Here is a 21,422-nt window from a genome sequence, read left to right on the forward strand (position 1 = left end):
TATTTTGTAAGTGATTTTTAAAGGCAGGATTGGTAACCAGAAAAATGCAGTGTTCTTAAAAGTGAAGACAAATTGAAAGAAACATGAAGTTGGCATACATCAGGGATGCCCAAACCTTTTACAAAGAGGGCCAGATTTGGGGAGGGGGGGGCAAACATTTAGCCTGACATTCTTTTTTACATGGAACACCAATAAATCCAAGCACATTTTAGCAAACCAGACTGCCTTTTGTTTTTGAGTTTATTTGAATTTCAATATTCTTAAACATTTCTCTTTTGATCCATTTGAAACATGACATCACTAGCAATTAAATGTTCACTGAACTTTTAGATTTCAAAGCAGGGAAATAAGAAACAGTATTCACCAGTGCAAATTACATTTCAAACATGAATAACAACTGGAAATTAAATGTTCTCTGAACTTTTTAATTCAATAACAGGGAAATAAATATGTAAAAATATATACATCGTATTTTCCGGACTATAGGCTGCTACGTTTTTTTCCTAGGTTTTGAACCATGGGACTTATAAAACGATGCGGCTATTCTGAAGGTTTTTCTTCCACCGCTAGGGGCGATAGGGTTTTCAAACATTATTCATCAAAAAATAAAAATGAAAAAAATACAGCCATATTGCAGAAAAACGCATTGTTTCAAAGAGATGAGTTGACTAGGAGGCTTTGTACATACCCGCGGGCACTCATAAAAGGCGCGTGATTGGTTCCCGGCGTGCGATCGACCAACGAGAGCACGAGTGGATTTATCCCTGAGCTGGTTGGCTGCGCATCATCACAACCTCTCACTACTCTTGTCCACGCTAACAAATGAACACAGCACTTTTGAACAACGTTCTGTTCGGAAACTCATAACGTTATTCAAATGTGCCGATGAGTTAGTCAAGCCGAATAAGAAGATAGTAAACAGCTGTGTTCATAAGTTGTGAGCGGAGCGCTCAACCTCCCAGCAAGCACGACGTGCTCAACACAAGGACCATGAAACATTGGCAAATTAAATGTTAAAGTGTTTGTTAGTTTTGTCTTATGTTTGTCAGTTTACCTTAACTAGAGTCCCGTGTTGCATTTTATCCAAAGGACCTTGTTGATGTTATTGTGTAAAAAAAAAGGGCATAATTACCTCCGGCGAACGTGCTTCTTCATTTTAAAAGAAGAAGGTGGCAACGAAGAAGAAGGGGCAGCAACAGCAGCAGTGCCACTTTCGCTTTGCACAACAACGACAGCAAGCGTTTAAAAGGGCATTACACCAGGATTGTACCTTTGGATAAAATATATAATTTATTATGAAAATTAAAACATTAACGTAGTTATTAGCGAACGTTCCATCGTTCTTGTCCGCTGCCGCTGTTGAAGCTCACATTCCTCTCACAGCCTGCAACTTGGTATTTATTCTTCATTTTGCCCTCTTTAAAGTTAAATTTGTTGTATAACAAGTCTTTAGAAGGGTGGGAACCATGTCAGTGGGTTCGCAACAACTGTAACTCCATACCTTTACAGTTCAAAATCGTTCTGTAAATGCAGTAAATATGTAATTTTTCAACATAGATGGGTGCAGCTTATATATGATTATTTTCCTTATTTTTTTAAAAATAGAGTGGGTGCGGCTTGAATAAAAATGCGGCTTATAGTCTGTAAAAATGCAGTATATCATATTCACCAGTACAGGCCAGAGTTCATTTGAAACATGGAATATTGTTGAAAATAAATGTTCACAATGGTAACATTTAAAAACCGTGAAATAAATAAGTCTCCTTGCAAGTGAGGCAGACACAGTTGTTGCGCATTTCAGTGGAAAATATAGTCCAATTTCCACATTACCTTAAATTGTCGGCCCTCGCTGTCAATTTTCCCTTTTTTTATTCATTGTCGCCATTTTAGCAACTGTTCGGAAAGTTTAGTAGTACTTCTTAGTAAAAAAAAAAAGGATCATATAATATGAATGTGTATTAATTAGGAGATTAGCAATAAGTTGTTGCGAATCTGCAACACCTACAAGGAGAGGGGTAAAACGGTATTGATTAACATCCTTATTATGGACAAAGTTCAGCATTACAAACCACTTTGCATCCTGGTAACCACAGAGTGGCTGATCTCAAAAGAACGCAAACAACAGCTGTTTTTCTTTCCTTTCATAAAACACTTGACTGTTCTTATAAAACGCAGGAGGAGTTTTGCCGTATGTCTCCGCCAAAAACATGAACATATTTAATGCTGTTATAGCATTGCTAGCACATACGTATACTGGCTTGGACAAGCGGCTGTTGTGACGGGATGGCAGACTTGCCATGGGCCCTTGAACAAAGCTGAGGGAACTGCCCTATAATACAGGTGAGAGGTGAGTGAGATTGCTTATTCAGTGAGTTGGACTATTCATTTGGGGTTTTTGAATGACATGCACAACAAACATAGTATAATATTAAAGCAAAATTTCCCAAAATGAGTTTGCTGTTCAGCGGTTTTGTGTCACCTTTGAAAGGTAACCCAGATAGCAAAAGATGTTAAATCAATGTTGAATAAGGGTTCAGAAGGTTGATTTTTTGAATTTAGTTGAAGACTGATGTTTGATCAATGTTGGTTCAACAATATTTTGTCAGCATTGAAGTTTGTGATTCAAAGATGCTGTTGAATCTACATTGTATTTTGGTTGAATTAAAAAAAATTGAAAGGTCAATGTTTAATGTTGAATCTCTGTTATCTACGTTTGCCCTTCTCTATTTTTTACTTCAGCGGAGGGAGGTGGGAAGGCGGCATATTCTGAGGGGGACAGGCCTTTTTCAACCGCAAAAAGTGTGTGTACTGTATCTCTCTCTGACTCTCATTCGCTCTCGCTCTCCACATATACATTTTTTTAACCACTTTTTTCTGACAGATTTTATTTTGTTGCCCTGAGCACACTGGTGTTGGTCCTGTTTCATGAAACATTTTCATTTCTTAGCCATTTCCGCGCAGTATTTTGATCTCTTCTAATACATTTTTGAATATTAAACATGTTTTCTGTCATAGGTTTTTCATACATTTGGGTAAAGGGAAAAGCTAACATTTTGTAGTGGACTAAGCCAATGCTTTTGTTGCAGTGGGGTGGCATGGCTCAGTGGTAGAGTGGTCGTTTCCCAACCTGGAGGTTGTGAGTTCGATCCCAGGCCATGGTGACCATGTCGAAGTATCCTTGAGCAAGATACTGAACCCCCAGGTGCTCCTGATGCTGCGTCATCAGTAGGTTGATGAGGTACAGTGTAAGGCGCTTTGAGTACCAAAGGTAGAAAAGCGCTATATAAGTGATAGCCCATTTACAGTATTTTAATTCCCATTTAGATGATGGTTGAATCAACACTAATGTTGTTGTGATATATGGTTGAAAAGCAAACGTTGCGCTTTCTGTATAATTTCTGCTTTAGGTTTCAACGTAGATTCAACACTCAAGCCGAACCATATTTCAACATTGATTCACCCATATTTTGCTATCTGGGAAATTATATGCATGAGTCCTTTGCACAAACAGGGGGTCGGAACACCTCTTATACTGTTCATCAAACCTCAATATTAGAATTAGAATAATTGCTATCCAAATCTTGGCCTGGGTTGCATTTGATTTTGCTGGAGTACCCAAGTGACACTTGGCATTGCACACAATATATAGAGTGAGTTTATGGTTTAAGTTAAGATGGGTTTCTCCCCTCCGCGCCCCACAAAGAAACTTTGCAACATAATAGAAGTTCTTGAACTCCTGACACTGTGAGTAAGAATTTTCCAAAATGTAACAATTTGTGTGCTCATATCTCTCACACACGATTTACTGTGACAGTGCAACAGAGTGATTTTTTCACCTTCCGCTCTCACAACCTTGTGGCTTCCTTACAATACTTCCTGTTGTAACCTCCCTGGTCGTGAAAAGAAAACCAATTGGAGCATTTTTTTTCTACTGTTTTAATATGGTATATTTTGTAAATCTTACATACAGTACATGGGAATGTCTTGAATGTATAATGTTGCAGATAGTAAACTGAAGTCATGTTGCGTGTGCTGTAGGTTGCATGAACTGAATTTACTGTGTGGTTGCTTATCCATCTATACATTGGGTGTTAACCTGAAAAAAAAATTATATAGTTGTGTTTTTGAGGATTGGCGTTATATAGATTTTCATTTTACAATGAAGGCAAGGCATTTTCAAATATCCCCAGAGCTACACTTAACGGCTTGAGTCCTTACTTGTCCTGTAGCAGTCCGGGATGTAAGGGTGGAGGAGGCCCTCTACTGGACAAATGCAGTGTTACATGCAGAGTTTGACAAGCACCACTGTACAATCTAACATCTATAAAATAACAGCAGGGTATAATTTAAGAGATTAAAAGTGCTTGTCACTTTCTTACAGAACAAATAGCAACTTTTTTTTGTGCCCATAGTTTGAAATGACCAGAGAATGCCATCAAATCCAAAAAACATTCCAGACATGACCTATATAAATAATCTTGTTTAAGTATTTCATCTTGGCCTGCGGCCTCGTATTTAAAAATGATGACTCCATGCCTTGTGTAGTACTAAGAGTTCTAATCAGAATTACAGTATTGATGCATAATCCACCATAACAAGGGAGAGTGGAGGACTGAATGCTTCACTCAACTCGACCGTGTTGTTGTGGTGATTACAAGTACAGTATGTCACATGTTTGAGGACACATTTGGGGCCCTACACAGTAGCGTATTGTATTTTGCTTTCCAACTGACACAGTATGTCTTTGTGCACTCAAAAGTGGGTCTGGGGTTAATCTACCCCATTTGAATACATGTCTGAAGGACCTCAAAATAATGCAGTACAGTCACATGTAAAGGAGGAACTCAGGAGGACAAAATGACAGCGAACACCCCGTTCATATTAGGTCTTTAATGTTGTTTTAATAGAAAAAAAATGCCTTGTAACAGATTATGTTGACACAAAAAAAAAAGGTTTTTTTCTAGCAGCTTGGTGAATTAATATCAGTTTTAGTAACATTTAGTCAACTGGCTTTATTTATTTTTATTTTTTTTTAAACGGTCATATAAAAAGGTGCTTGCAAAGCGAGGATATATGCAAACAGCTGTCAAGAGAGGCAATCATGGTTTACTATAGCAACCTCTCTGGAGGTTATCACACAGCCGCGCGTGTGTCAAGACAACAAGCAAAGACAGAGGGCACAGAGAAAAGCTCACCAATACAGTAAAAGGCTGTGAAATTACAACAGTTACGGTCAAGAATGGCAAATAAACATCAATAACACAGCCCACAGGGTTTGTCGGACAAGGAGCAAAGGGCTGTAACTGTACGTTGCTCAGGTACAAAAAAAAAAAAAAACAAAAAAAAAAACTTTCACCAAAAATGTTTTTAGTGATTGTGGCTCTGGCAGAGTATTCTTGCTGAAATCACACCATGGCAGTTTGAATGAGGCGTTACTGTGTAGATTTTTGCAACGTCATGGCTCAGTTTCACATGAATAACATGTAGACTAAGGTCCTGCTTGACATATTGTTGGTAGAGTTTGCAAACAAACAGTCCAAGAGTAGGCAAAAAGATTGAGGTCAGTAGATTCGAAAAAAATGGCACATTTTTAGAGAAGAATAACAAATATTTCTACACCAACAATTTTTTTTAATTTTTTTTTATTATTATTTTCTGTGTTAGTTCCAAAAGAGTCAAATGAGGTGAGAGTGACTGATTTATTCTCTGGGAGTAGTGTATGTCAGCAACTGTTAAATGAAATGTAACTCAACATAGTGACTACACAAGTACATAAAGTCCTCAGCTTCATTTATTCCTGTACAGGACAAGTTTAACAATAACTTTGTCCTTCTTTGCGCAGCCAGCTAGGATGAATGAATGCACCTGACCTTAGCGTCTCAAGCACCAACGGATAAGGACAACATTTTTAGCACATGACTTTCAGAAATGAACTACAACAATGTCTAATTTAAATCAAATTAACAGTAGTGTTCAGAATAAAATATGACACGCGTTTGGTTACGGCTGTGGCGAAAGTTAACCATTTAGTCTGACGTGGTTTTAGTAAGTGAAAGAGTCACAGAAATGGACCATGAGCTCTAGACAATAAATGACCGGCTCAGTAGATCCTGAGCAAAAAAAACCCAAAAGTATTTCTCATTCTTCATTTCATTCTGTTTCTTTGCTTTTTTCCCCTTATGTTCATCCAACACGACAATTTTGTTAGGTACAGTGGAACCTCCAAATAACCTGCACAATCTGTTCTGTGTAGCTGTTCAAAAGTCAGGGCAAAACCATCATAAAACCTTAATTGTATAGGTAGCCATTTGAGTAATATTATAACATTCCTATCTGTCATACAAGTAGAAAAGGTTTAACATTCAAAAATAACAATTTTTTTGTACAAAAACAAAAGTAAATTCTGGACAACTAATACGGTGGTGCCTTGAAATAAGGGTGACCCGACTTGCAAGTTTTGGGATATTCGAACCCAAGCGAACAAAAATTTGAGGTACAAATGCTGTAGTTCATCATATAGTAAACAACTGTTCAGAAAAAGTGGCTTCCAGCTGATTATTTCCATTGTATATGTATTCAAAATAACGACAGTTTTGGCTTCCTGGAGTCTGATTAGTTTAATCCTGACAAACAATGCAAAACACCATAGATGGGCTAACAGACAGCATTAGTGCTGCTGTGTTCTAACCCTTTAAGACATTGTTTCACAACTTTTATTGAATTATTTTTGAAATATTATTGAATTGAATAATTCACATTGGGGGGGGAAGAAAAGGCACAGCCCACCACTTAAAGATGTCAAAAAGTGGATACACAGGTTAATTATGTACCTTCTGTCATCTACTGCAAGACCAATTAATTGTTTTTCCTTTACAATACATCTCTGACATAAACAAAAAAAATTTTTTGGGGTCGTAAATACATTTTTCATCCAAATAAGTGACATTGGATCATCTCCAGCAGTACATCTGATGATCGCTCACAGCACACTTGCTCACATGCCACAGCTCACTGAATCAATGCTTTGATTAACTGATTAAGTTCTGACCTCCTCCATTTACAGTACTGTATATCCGTATGTCTGTATTATACTGCCTCTAGGTAGCCAAGGCGCGCACACCCAAAGGAGCAGCACAATTTCCATTGATTTGAAGTGAAGAATGTGGCAAAAAATGTCAAATTCTGTTCCTTATTGTATTTAATTGTCATGACTCAAATGTTTTTTGGAAGCACAATATTATAGAGTACTATTGTTTTTAATAAAAGCACATAACAATAAGGATTGTTGTATTTTTCTTTTTTTTTGGGGGCGGGGGGGGCTGCTAGGATTAATGACATTTCCATTCATATCAATGGGGAAAACTGATGTGAGGAGTGTTTTCAATTATGAGCGTGGTCTTGGAATGAATTAAACTTTTATCTCAAGGCACCTCTGTATTAAGTAATACTGCTTACATTTTAAAGAACCATAAAACACACATATAATATGTAGAGTGAACAGGAAAGTGTTCGCACAGTGATATTGACACCTGGTGTTGTTTAATAGCTTTATATGCTGGAAACGATAAAGCCTTGTAATAACTGTATTGTTCATATTGTAAAGAGCAAAAAGAGCTGTCCAGTTCTATGGTGATCATCGCACTCTCCATTTGACACGAGAGACGTCACGCATTATTAAGGATTTGAGCTAGGTTTTGCCTGGCTTGAGGACAATTTTGGGTTGAAATCCAAACTGTTCCACAAATTTGGTGGTTCCACTGTACATCTCGTTCACGTTTCACTTTTTGCAACTCTCACATTTCAGTTTTCACAACATGAACATCCATCAATTCATCCATTTTCAGTAAAAAAAAAAAAAAAAAAAGAAAAAAAATCAAATAGTCAAGTAACAATGATTACAATTTTTAACCTTGGCTGCGAAAAAGAAGGTTAAGTTTTGACGAATGAAATAAGCAGGTGTTGAAGTTGGAATTGGTATGAAGTGAACCTGAGCTGACCGGTCTGAAAAGGTAGATCTGTTTTTAAATTGAGGTTACTGCAGCTGGTGAGTCAAATGTCTCACATGTAGTACTTGCTCCACTATAAGAAAATAAAAAATAAAAAAGATCTCAGGAAATAACAGGTTAAAACAAGACATTATATACTGCAACGGAATAAAAATGATATTCACAGCGACAAACTAAATATTAAATGAAAATTGAGATACAACCTGTGCATGGACTTTCCCGCCTGCTGTTCTATTCATAATATGCTGGACATCAGTTGACTATCGAACAGTAGACTTCTACAAATATCGTAAATAATGATGGAAAAAATCATTCAACATTTGTCGGTGACTGATTAAGGGCATATACAGTAGAACTTGTTTACTTTGTTCAATTCAGAGAAATAGCTAGCTTGAACGGCTAGCTAGAACTTGATTACAATATATGGCTGGTGCACGAAAAACTCACGCAGCCTTTAACTTACCCTATGAATGTTTTGTTTAATTGGATGTGAAAATAATGCAACACTACTCAGTGAATCTAGCGGGCTGTTTTTTTTTTTTTTTATGCTTAAACGCATATTTTGGTTCGGCAGATGATTTCGACCACCTGTTATAGCACATACCGGTGAACGTACTGTAAATCTCACTTCAGCATGCAGCCGTTTAGTAAAATATGTTATTTGTGAATGTTTGAGTAATAGTATTAAGCAAATTATTCAACATGAATTAAAACTGGATTACGGTGAAAATCCGTACATTTTGGTTGCTCTATTTAAGTGACAGGTTAGCTTAGGTGGCTAGCTAGAACAAGTTTGATTGTTTCATCACATGGTTTATTTAGTTAGAAAACGAACGTAACATTATCTCGGTCCGTCTATGGCCCGATTCAATAATCTCCACACTCATTTGAGGTTCAGCATTCGTGCCTCCTTTACCCGTTAGGGATCATAAAAAATGTGCGTTGTGACTACAATAATCTACAGATAAAGAGAAAATGTCAAAGAAAAGGCAATCCACCTTAATCCTAAAGGCTCTGATGTAGAAACAATTATGGGTGCGACTTCCTGTAAGTAGCAGTGGGCCATTTGTTACAGCGTCTTTTGTTTCCTGGGGCGGTTTATTTGAACGTTGTTTTGTTTCCTTTTCCAAACGATCATAAATTTCCTTTTCTAAACGATCATAAGCCCAAAGCCTTGCAAAGATTGGAAATTTGTTGGCAACTTGTTACGATTAACCTAAAAATGCAATACTTTCAAGCAGCACAAACATAAATTCTTGAGTGAGTCACTATTTTGATATCAATCTGCGTATAACATTTTTCTGCTATTATTATCCTGCATCTGCTTTAAGGTAAATGTGACTGTGTCCAGCCTCCTAACAAAACTTTATAAGTAATGAGACGGCTCGGAGCTTTTGAGAAGCGACAGAGTTCAGAAAGTAGCTAAGCATGCGACTGTACGTTGTCATGCTTACTTTCAAACTGCTACTATCATTCCCACGTTGTTTAAGTTTGCAACTGTCATCGAAACAAATCTAGACAAAATGACGGTTCCTGGTCATACCGGAAGACGGAAGTCATGCCCATAATTCATTCATGTAAAGGCTCAAGGGGCCTAGAAAGAAGGTGGATGAAAATGAAAGGATTAGTTAATAAGATCAAAGAAGGAAGATTAAATCTCTTCCTTCGAGTCATATGACCCAGTTCAAGTTCACCGTTGAGAGAATGGTAGTAGAGTAGAAAGAAGAAATTCTCCCCGCAAGGGAAAAGTTCCAATAGGCTTTTAACATGCCTTTCTAAATATGAGAAAATTCCACCTCAAGAAGTTAAGACGACCCTATCTTAATATAATATAGAGTGTCAAACTTCAGGGATTAAAAAATGATGAAAGCCACAGATGATGTGGTACTATTTAGATCTCTTCTCCCCAAACTCTCAACGGAAAAGTAAACGATCTGAAGCATTTGGAAATGAAAAGTCAAATTTGAAGCATTGCATGAAATTTGAGTGACCCGGCTTTGTGTTATCTATAAAGCACAGATCAGTTAATGCAATATGAACGGCATTTTGCTTGCGCCTGCTGCCTCAGTTGCACTGATATGTCCTTATGAAGTCGGCTGCAAGCATATTTTAAGTGGAGGTGAGGCTGATTGTGTTTATTCCCTCTAGTGACATTAGCAGCATGATACAGTACATTTCTCTGGGCGTCGTCTCAGCGGAAAAAGAGAGAAGAATATGAAGAGACAGTAAAAGCTGTAATCATCAGCAGAGGTGGGTAGAGCACTCAGCTCAAACAAAATTTCCCTGTAAGGATACAAGTATAACTGCTTGTTATTATTACAGAATTTAAAGACTGTCTTTTTACATCACGACTGGCGTTGATTGAACAGGAGAAGTTGCCTGTCATTCCATCATGCAGACTAAAAGACTCCTTTTCTGTGCCGCAATTCAACTTATTAACAAGTTGACGCAAATAATCCATAGAAAGTACTCATTGTCTATTTTAAATCATACTTACTTATAAGTAAGTACACCATTAAAATAATATTTTTTTAGAAGTGAAAAAGTACAGTGGACCCGCGCCATTAGCGGGGGATAAGGGCCGGGCCCGACCGCAAACAGTGGAAATCAGCGTATAATCGACACCCATCATAATTACATGAACCAAATTCACAGAAACGATTGAATAAACAGAGATATACTGCCAATAAATGTTTTCCACGAAAAACGTGGTTTGGTTCCTAAAAAAATAAATAAATATAATTTTTTTCAAATATATTTACAAAATATATTTGTGTCCATGAATGGTGAGGTCAGTCCTCAGGTTCCAAACTGCAAATATGCGTGGGTCCACTTATACTGTTTACATTCATATCCTTAAAAGATATTCTATTTGGACTTCCAAATCAAAGCAAATTAATAACTAAGGTTTTCAGATAAATCCCAATTATAAAAAATCTCATTTCATTCCTCTTGGAGGATATTTTGCTGCCTTCTCACACTGTGTTTTGCTTCATCTCGTTATCTTGTATAGCACTCCGGCTTCAAACTCGCTCACAATCTGTTTCGCGTAACAATGAACCACCAAGCAAGGTCAAGGAGGACGGCGAAATCAATGGTCAGGCAACAGGGCAATCTAAGGATGAGAAATCATCCTTAGAGAGAACAAACCTTTTTGACCTGTTGTGGATAAAAATATTCAAAATACCATTACAGGTCAGATATGAGTCTCAGCGTCAGTGTAGCCGGGCAGCATGTCTCCATTGGAGCAGCTCTTTGGTGGCGGTTGGACACTGGGTAACATGCGAGTGGTCGTCTCTTCTGGCGCTGCCGCCATGCTGCCGCGCTCCAGCCGGCTGTGTAGCAGCGGTACAGAGAATAGCACCACACCTCCGATCATGGGGGGCACACCAGCTACAGAGAAGGCTACCATGTAGTCCCCAAAGTAGTCATGTAGCAGACCTGTGAAGTAGGGAAAGAATTGAGTGTATGTCTTCAATTAAGGAATTCCTAGTTCATGAACTTTCAACTCATACTGTATCATAGCTCAAGTGTGAAATGAAAAGGAATGTACAAACCCATCTTAACAGCACTGTATAGACTTATTGGTTCTTAAAATACATTCGTCTCCCTTTATTTTTAAGGAAAACAATTTTTATTTATCAACGTTAGGTCTGCAATAGGTCGTGAACTATGATTTACTGTATGTAGAGATGAGGTTAAATAAAACAATACTTGTCATTTGTCTATGTCAATTTTTTTTTTCCTGTGGTACTTTCTAACAACATGCTTTTTTCTGTGAATTTTGGTTATTTACTTATTCTGCTTCTTCTGTCAACATGTAAAAAAAAAAAAATGCATCACATTACTTAAATAGCTCAAATACTTTAGGTCCATTCCAACTTCCCACGGCCAATGATGCAAGTTTTGCAGCTGTGCTTCAGCTGTTCAACACCTCCTATGTTTACAGAGAATGTCACATGAATACATTGAACATACTGCAAGAAAGGGAGGTCAACGCGTTCAACCTCATGTGATTTATCGAAGAAGCTGTTTGTAAATTCAGAGCCATAGACTGTTGCTGCCCATTAAATTGGAACTGTTGCTCAAAATAGTCTGACTACATGTGTACGGCATATGTGGAGCGAGTGAGTCAACAACAGTGAATGAATGACAAAAGCCAGTGTGAAATTATGACTCTCACTATATATTATATAAATTGTGATTTTATTTGGAGCGGGAGAGAGAAATATCCCAATCCACAGTGTGCGGTATGCACCCGAGCGCTGAGCAATGAATGCATGAAACCATTGCATCTTAAAGGCCATCTCGTAACAAAACAAACAGCATTTAGGTACAATCCGGCAGAGTGCAAATGGAGTGCAAATATTTTTGGGGTGGTGCTTAATGTAAAAGGTTTGAGAACCCCTGTTTTCAGCCATGCACAGCTACAGTTTCAAATGAGATTAAGAGTGAGTGTTTAAAAAAGTGGTAAGAAAGAGCATGCCTGAGCCAATTGACAAATGCTCTGTCCTCTGTGCTCTTATTAGACGTCTGTAATGGCACTAAAGAGAGAGGAGATTTGCTCAAAGGGGGGGGAGAAATGAGCTGAGCAACGTGACACCTAATATGCCTCTTTAGCCTGAAGACAAATCCTCAAGACACACTACAGTTGGCCGCAAGCCCATACCTCCCACTCTTTACACAGCTGTACCTAGCTCCACCACCACTTCCCCGCACATTCACACGTTTCAGTCTTCCTTCAAGTCTTTTACTTTGCTAATATTGAGGAACTTGCAGCACTCTCTGGATTACAACCTTCATCATTACAGTGCTGATAAAACAAGTTAAAAAAAATAAATAAATCGAGTTCTTCACCTGCAATAGGTGGGCCTGCAGTCATCGGAAGAGACATGAGGCCTAGCAGGTATCCTATGGCCTGTGAGGCCTGCATGGGCCCAACCAGCTCAAATGCAATGGGAGCCATCATGGTGAGGAAGCATCCGTCACACAGTCCCAGGAATACACACACCACTACAAGTTCCTCAAAGAGAGAACACTGGGGGATCATGATGGACATGAGTCCCAGGGCTATGAAGGAGGCCACCTATAAAAGACACAAAAGAAACATGTGTTACACTGTTCTTAGTTTAGTACATGACCATATTGTGCGGCATTATTTGTGCACGTGTACGTGTAAATTGGCGGATTGGTGCACTTGATGAGCATGTGCGTTATCATTTATTTACATTTGAAACAATTTTCCATACTGCATGACAAAAATGGATGATATTTTTATATCAAGGTGTGAGGATTTACCTGTTACCTTTATTCATTTAGTATTCAGGGTAAGGTGATGATGGCAAAATGAAGTGTATTTTTGCAGCTGGCAACTGTTTATAGACCCGCATTCAATACTGTGCAAAAAAAAAACATTTCCATTCACTGTGACATCTTGCGCCTCGAGTACTCAGTTTATTTTAATATGAAGTACACTGGTGCCGTGTACATAACTCTAAACATTCATATCTCCTATTATCTTTCACCCAATGAAATGAATGGAACTGCCATTAATCCACTCCAGCCTCCCACTCCAAAAAATTGGGTTATGTTTTTTTTTAATAAGGAAAAAAATACCATAGCATTATAAAAACAGAGTAATTGCAATTAAATAGAATGTAAATAATTTAACTGTTTTTGCACCATGATTTAATGCGGCAATCCAATTCATTATGCTACTCCTGACGTGCTAGCCTTGCCCACCGGGAGGCAGTCATGTAGACAAACAAATACGAATAGTACTTCTACTGCTACTATAAATTATTCAGTAAGATTTTGTTAAATATGTTTTTGGAGATAAAAAAAAATCTATGCCTGAGAGTATTGTTATATTATCTGTCTCCGTGTGTTACTCCACCGTTTGTGTACAAATATCCATTGCTTGTTAAACCACTAGCATTAAGCTTGGCAGACTATTCTAAGGCTAAGCTATGGGTTTTTTTTATATACAACGTGGAATTCATGTTATGTTTCCTTTGACAGTGAACTTCATCTGGGAGTAGCATGAAACCGCTTGAAGTCTAATTTAATGGATTGTTAATTTTTTCCGTAACTGCTGCTTATTGCTGTGAGATGAATTGAGTTCAATGCCACCATACAGCAGTCATATCTCAAGTTTGCGCATGCAAGTCAAAGCAGAAAATCCGCCAAATGACAACTTGCATCTCGAAAAACCAACAAAGTCAGGTCACTTGTATCTCAAGGCACCATTGCAGTAGACTTAAAGGTGAAGCCAAACCAAACATTTTTTTTCAAAAATATGTTCTATGCAGGCCCACTAATTGAAACAAGGCATTCTGATTAATACTGCGTTTGTCAGGCAGATGGCTAAAAACGGGTGCACTTTGCCCTTTGACTCATATTTCACAAACATAATTGTAATCAGAATGCTGTATTTCAACTAGTAGGCCTGCATAGGAAATATTCTTGGAAAAAAAAGTGTTTGGGTTGACTTCCTCTTTAAAATATTGGTTGGACAGTTAAAGTTTTTAATGGGCACAGTTTCATATTGAAACTGATATTTCCATCATTTCCTCTGGGATTTTCCCAAGGTTCACCAGCGTCCTGAAACATGCTGTATGGCTTTTGGTTCCATTGTTGCACAGGCGCATGATTGATTACTAGCAATAATATGCATGTTTCCTGGATACATGATACAAGAGCAAGTCAGAATTTCAGTTGGCGGAGGTATGCAAGCATCTGAAAGAATCAAGCACCGAGAAAGCTTTGTGCGTGTTTGAATATCGTGCCTTCAAAAATGTCTCGTTTTTCATTTCATTCATTTTGTGTGTTAAATAAAGACGCAGTGTTTTTGCACTAGGCTACAGACTCACTGGGATGTCACATGCTCACTTAAATGTCTTGGCCTCTAATTTAAGGTGAGCACATAAAAACACCTTAGGCAGAAATGGAAAACGTCGCTTGGTAATAATAAGAAAGGCACATTTTGAGGACAGGGTCAAAGTGTCGTAATTTGAAATGACAAGACCGCAAGAGACACATTGCAGTTCACCTCAAAACCACTCTATTCTACTGTGCTCTCTCATTTCATCTCTCTTAGTACTGAATCCCCCCCCCGAACAATATCCAGCAGTTTTTTCATTATGGAACCCTTGTGCGCATGCAAATTCGGATTTATCTGCAGCCAAACTATTTCAACTTAAACTGAATGAACTTTGATTCAGTGTACTAATATGGCTATGCCAAAGACTCGGTTAAATAAGCAGTTACAAATAAAGTTAATCATTAATTCGAAGTGACCTATTAAATGTGGAGGTCGTTGTCCTGTCTTTTAGAAATGCGGCACACTGTGTTCTAATGAGCGTCAAAAATAAAGGGTAATAATGTATTACCTTATCAATGTATTAAGCTGAGAAAAAAAGAGAATACTTAAATGAAGTCAAAACTGAAACGCATGGCTGTAAATGCTTCAGATAGGTGAACATTTATGAGGAATGTGCAGACTCACCCCAAAAATGGCACGTGTTATTCTCCTTGAGCACTACCGCCACCTTCGGCTTGGTCGTCTTACCCACATAAGGCTACCATCTAGCATTTTAATATATGGCAAAACATATATTATTGTTTGACTGACTGTATATTCGAAATTGAAGAAGCTGTAGAGATTGTGTTTCTCTGCAAAGAAAAGCTAAGTAAACATCCCGCTGGATTAGGTACAATTCCCGATCAAGCTGCGGTGGTTTGAATTTCAACTAAATGTTCAAGGGTCCGGACATGCCACAAGACACCGCTGTCATTTATTTTCTGACCTGCATGTAGATCTTCCTCAGGCCAGGAATGAGGTCTCCAACTTTGCCAAAAGTGAGACGTCCCACCCCCGATGACGCTCCAATACACACAAGGAGTACCCATTCCTTCTCGGTGCCCTTGAACTGCTCCTCGACAAAGTTCATCTGTCACCCAAAAACAAAGACAGATGGGGTCATGTTGGTGCTACACAATATCACACAGCCTTCTGGAAAACATCCTCACATGTTTGGGTCCAACCTTACAAACGTGGATTGTTCACCTGGTCGAATGCCCCGCCATGAATCTCGAATGTTACATTTGGAACAGCACAGCAGGAATATATGTGAATATTTATACGGGTGAGAAGCCAGCCACTCCCCCGATATCCTAAATCGGACTCAAAACACAAAACCACCCTCTGATGTCTTTCCTGAACACGCTGAACTATTTTTGTTCCGCTTTGAATGGTTTGTTATGCACGAATGGCCATAGGATAGGCATGTTTCAGGACACAGAGGGGCCGGGCCATACAGGAGAGGCTTCCTGAGGTGGTCAAGTCATTACAAAGGCCGGGGCTGTGTTTACACCTGGGCCTGGGCCTGAAACAACAGTTCTGGCAGAGGGAGGCCGGAGCTGGTACATCTGGATGCTTCACAGATTTGCGCTGCGGCTTCACACGCCATCCTCAATATTTAGTTCCGTCCTTTCGATTGAAGCAGGAGTTGAAATGGGTGCACTGTAATGGGATATTGAATTACTACGCTTCGCTTGTGACGTTAACAGCTGATGAGAAGCTGTAAGAGAACTTCTCACAAACTTACTACAGTACAACCCTCCAGACAGGAACAAGTCTGACCCTCACCACCGCAGCACACATTATAAGTCCAGAGGCCAAAACAAAAGGACGATTTTCCGTACAGTACCACCCTAAGATAAGTGCTCCCTTTCTCCACATTCCGAGTGAGCCGAGAGACGAAATATTCAAACACCCGTGATTTAATAAAGTCCCACATTTAAACACCATGCTATATCAGTATATCATATGATGGAGCGGTCAAAATTGCTCCGTCCTCAGTCGCATTAGCAGTTAGCACTTAGCAGACTGTGGAAACATGGAAATACGTTTCATCTCCGTGGCACGGAAAAAGGCAATTAGTACGGAACAGACTGGATTATTTTGACTACTGATTGCGTGGCACGTGTATACGCAGTCTATAGCATGCAACGGAACAAGAGTATAATGTTCTTACCAGATGGACGTAAGGCACAAAGTAGCCCAATACAGCCGTAGCGACTCCAAAAGCCCACACGCGGTAAGTGAGGATGCGAAACACTCGCAGGTTGAAGTACTTCCTGACCCTGGCCAATGCCTTATGCCACCAGTTCCCACTCTGAGCGGTCGCCCCTGCCCGGGGTTGGGACTCAGCAGGGCCCGTTGGTCCCGTGCAAGGTCCAGCAGGTAGCAAAGGCTTGAACGTTAGCGCCAGCAAGGCCTGCACAAGCATGAAGAGGCTGAGGATCTGGAAGGTTCTGCCGAGTCCCAGCGGCTCCACTACTTTGTTCAGCAAAACCGGGAGACCCATGGAGAAGAGGCTGGCACCTGCCGTCACCACGCCATTGGCGAGGCCCAGACGCTGGCGAAAGTAGTGGCCAAGGATAACCAAAGAGGGTTGGAAAGCGAAGGAGGATCCACAGCCAAACAGTATGCCATAGGTAAAATAGCGCAGGCTCAAGGAGCTAGAATAGAACAGACAAAGACAAATTAATTGGATGGCAATACAGAGTGATTCCTTCATTCATCTTCCAATCTAGTCACGGGAACATATTTTGAATTTGAGATGATTTGAAATGAGGGTGCAACATGGACGCTAAAACTATTGGCTTGAGCTAAACGCTCATGTTAGCACATTAAGGTTTCAAAATGACAAACAGTCAAGCATTCAATCTTGGTTTTCGGCCTTGCATTCTTACATGCAGCGATTTCTTCAGATTCGTTGTATCTCGTTTAATTATTATTAGAGACTATATATAAAACCCCGAAATTCCTTGCAGTCGCACGTTGGCAAATGTTGCTCTTAAACCTCGCCCCCATCCTTGCTTGTGACAGCTGAGCCTTTCGAGGATGCTCCCTTATTTATACCCAGTCACGACACTCATCTGTTTCAAATGTACCTCTTCACTTGTGGAATGTTACAAACAAATTTTTTTTTGCGAGTGTGCCTCAATTTTTCCCAGTCTTTTGTTGCCCTCGTCCCAGTGCTTTGGAATGTTTTGCAGGGGTCAAGTTCAAAATGAGAGAATAGTTGCACCAAAAAAAAGGAATAAACAAGAATGATGATGAACGCATCAGGTTGAAAATTAAACATATTAACTTTGAAGTGTGTTCAGTTGAATATAGGTTGGAATTTTGCAAATCGTGGTATTCTCTTTTTATCTGCATCTCAAGCAACGTCCCAAATTGGTTGGGAGTTGGAGTCACTTTTAAAAAGGTGCTAGATTTTAATCTAATCTGTTCCTTAGTTGCAGGCTAAACCTATAAATGCCTGCATGCATCATAATGCAGTGAAAAGTAACATAAGGAACGTTATTTGAAAGGTTTTCCGATTATAATCAATCAATCGATCAATCCATTCCAGCAGTCAATGCGTTTCAATTTCAAGGATTGGAATGGATCTCTCAGGCACCATGCATGAGCAGGGGATTTCAAAGTTATGGAAAGCACCCCCTTAAGGAAGATAAAATGACTGGTTCACACATTGGTTAACAGCTAAACGTTTTGCAGATAAATTGGTTATCTGATCATTTTCGTCCAACACTGAAGAATTCTCATTTGACTAGTCTAGTAGTGGGTGCATTCGGATAAATGTCAGCCAAAAACGTCCTAATCATAAGTCCCCGTTTATCTGCAGCACTTTAATGAATGAGGAACAATTACAGCTTACTTTGCAAAAGATGTACTGAGCAATCCAACGAACGCCAGGAGCGCCCCACTGACGGCAGTTTTCCGACAGCCAAAGTGGTCCGTGAACATGCTGACCACCGGTGAACAGAGGAAAATCATCCCCATGGCGAGAGCCCCGACCCAAGCTACAGAGATAATAGAGACATGATGTCAGATTGCGTTAGAACAATGGCGATGCATTGTGGACATTACCTGAAGAAAATGAATACAATGAAACAATTGCACCACAGTCAATCAAAGCATGTGTGACAGGATGGATATCCCTTCTTCAACGGAAATTACTGAGCCAGAAATAAAAAGGTGAAGCGTCGGGGGACTGTTGTCTCTTTGTGTCACACAACTCAACCAATGTCAGTATACACTGAATAAAATGCCGTGCACCGTTTTCGCAATTTTATTTCAGCAAGTGGTTGCAGGAAATAAAATCACCTGAATGCAGATCGATTTTTTTTTTTCAAGCAGACTATACATCTACTTTAAATATGGACGGTATCTGGATAATGATGATTTGATTTTGTGCAACCGCTTGGCAAAATAAAACGGAGTAAATTCAACCATCATTTCTTTTAGTGTATGCGGACGTTTCAAGTCCTTTGCCGTCACAATAACATAACAGAGGAAAACTGCTTGCTTCCACCTATTAATTTATTTCATTTAGGTGCAGTCTCGCGGGGGGGGAAGCGCACTTAACAGCTGATGAAATACAAAAGCATTGTTCAAACAGTTAAGACCTCGGCATAATCTCATGGGGGTACCCTGAAAAAATGATGGTTGCATTTACTAAATTATATTTCATCAGGGGATTGTACGAATAAAAGAATCTGGAGGCCGATACATTTTTTTGAAGTAGATGTATTAGTCTACTTCAAAAATGGATCTGGATTCAGATTATTATATTTTGTACAACCACGTTGAAGACATAATATTGAGTGTCTTTCACAGAAGCTTTTTTCAGTATATACTACACCAAAATTGGTCTCGTCTAACACTGTGCCTAACGGACTTCTCACATACTGACTGATATTTTTAAATGACAGATGGCAGAACTACGCTACGCCAAATCTCACCTGCGCAAACTGAAGGAGTGAGGAAATGAAAAAGAGGAGACGGAGAGAAACTAGAGGTTGATCGAGATAAACCTGGTCCCAACCAGGTTAGGTTCAGAGAGTCTGTGACTGCGGTACCTGAGCGAGAACTTACGTTACCTCTCTCTGTGAAAGCGGCTAGATTTACCCCTCTTTATCTGGTTTGAATTACCTCCCTTTTTGAAATGGAAAACTTTGAGTTTCCCTCATTTCAGGGTTTGCAAACTGTGATTTTTCACGAAACCTGCCTAGTGAAACGGACCCCTGGTGTACATGGTGATGGCTTTTTTGCTATGATCGCTTTTCTGTTTGTTTGTGCTGCTTTATTTAATGATTTAGCGAAAGTGTTTGACACTGTGGACCACCACCTTCTCCTGCAAAGATTGCAAAGCCTAGGCTTTAGTAGAACTCAGTGTGTGGCATTGGATAGGTGTACCTCATACTTGCTGGGAGTAAAAATGGGTGTCCCACAAGGGTCAGTGTTGGCCACTATTTTATTCTCCATCTGTATCAATAATTTCAGTAGGGATTTAGGGCAAACAAAGATTCATCTTTACACAGATAATACCAATTTGTAATCCTCCGCTATGCTACATTAGTGAGTGAATCAATTACATATTTAAAGTCTGCTTTTATTCAAGTGCAAAAAAATCTGATGGGGTTCAGGTTGGTATTGAACGCTACAAAAAACAAATTAATGATTTTTACCCATTCACACTCTCAAATGGAAATCACTTTGTCAACTCAGGATGGCACCACGATAGAGAGTGGTATTTGGTTGGACGATAAGATGTCTTTTGAGGTGTATCTGGAAAACCTTTTAAAATAACTTAAAACCAAGTTAGGTGTTTTCTTTAGAATGAAAAAGTGCTGCTTTTTTCAGCAAGGAAAAGGTTAGTGCACTGCACTATTTTTTTTAATCAGTGGTGAATAGGGATGTAACGATTAATCGAAAATCGATTTAAAGTCGATTCGCCACAAATCATCGTTTCGATTAATCGAAAATAGAGTTGATTACATTCACCTGGAAAATTATGTATTGAAACGTTTTTTCAGTCCAAATGCATAGCTCATTTTGAATGTGTACAATACAATACAAGATCAAATTATGGTTTTGCGCCAAACATAATTGCATATTGATTGATTGGAATTGATTTTTTGGAAAACTTTATATCGTAATGTGAAAAGTAAAAAAGTTTCCAAAATTGGACATACGTGTTTTTCACAGGACAGCAACGATATACTGTTGTTGGATATATTCAATTGTTTTCATTTGGCGGCACGGTGGTCAACTGGTTAGAGCATCCGCCTCACAATGCGGAGGTCGTGGGTTCGGTCTTCCTGTGTAGAGTTTGCATGTTCTCCCCGTCCGTGCGTGGGTTTTCTCCGGATACTCCAGTTTCCTCCCACATTCCAAACACATGTAGAGTAGCATTTGGACACACTAGATCAGGGGTGGGTCATTCCAGCCATCCTGCGTGTTTTACATGCCACCCTGATGCCTGATGCAACCTACCTGATTCAAATGATTAGGATCATTATCGAGCTTCTGCAGACCTTGCTGATTATATGATCATTTGA

The 21,422-nt window shown here is 39.2% G+C and overlaps 1 protein-coding gene across 2 annotated transcripts in view; it reads right to left on the bottom strand.

The window, feature by feature from the left end:
* Positions 1 to 4,875: 4,875 nt before the first annotated feature.
* slc16a2 (solute carrier family 16 member 2) overlaps positions 4,876 to 21,422 on the bottom strand; it is a 28,187-nt gene continuing 11,640 nt past the window's right edge. The window contains exons 2-7 of one of the 2 annotated variants that reach the window (XM_086023760.1): positions 18,737 to 18,881; positions 17,045 to 17,531; positions 15,815 to 15,958; positions 12,864 to 13,092; positions 11,200 to 11,447; positions 4,876 to 11,121 (exon numbers count right to left, since the gene is read on the bottom strand). In XM_086023760.1, coding sequence (XP_085879886.1) covers positions 11,203 to 11,447; positions 12,864 to 13,092; positions 15,815 to 15,958; positions 17,045 to 17,531; positions 18,737 to 18,881 — 1,250 coding nt within the window. In that variant the 3' untranslated portion in view covers positions 4,876 to 11,121; positions 11,200 to 11,202. Of the gene's footprint in view, positions 11,448 to 12,863; positions 13,093 to 15,814; positions 15,959 to 17,044; positions 17,532 to 18,736; positions 18,882 to 21,422 lie in introns of both variants that reach the window. The other variant, XM_086023758.1, reaches the window with a different exon arrangement.

The sequence above is a fragment of the Filicampus tigris genome, chromosome 2 (assembly GCF_054856515.1).
Source record: "Filicampus tigris isolate MCC_2025a chromosome 2, RoL_Ftig_1.0, whole genome shotgun sequence".
Lineage (NCBI taxonomy): Eukaryota > Metazoa > Chordata > Actinopteri > Syngnathiformes > Syngnathidae > Filicampus > Filicampus tigris.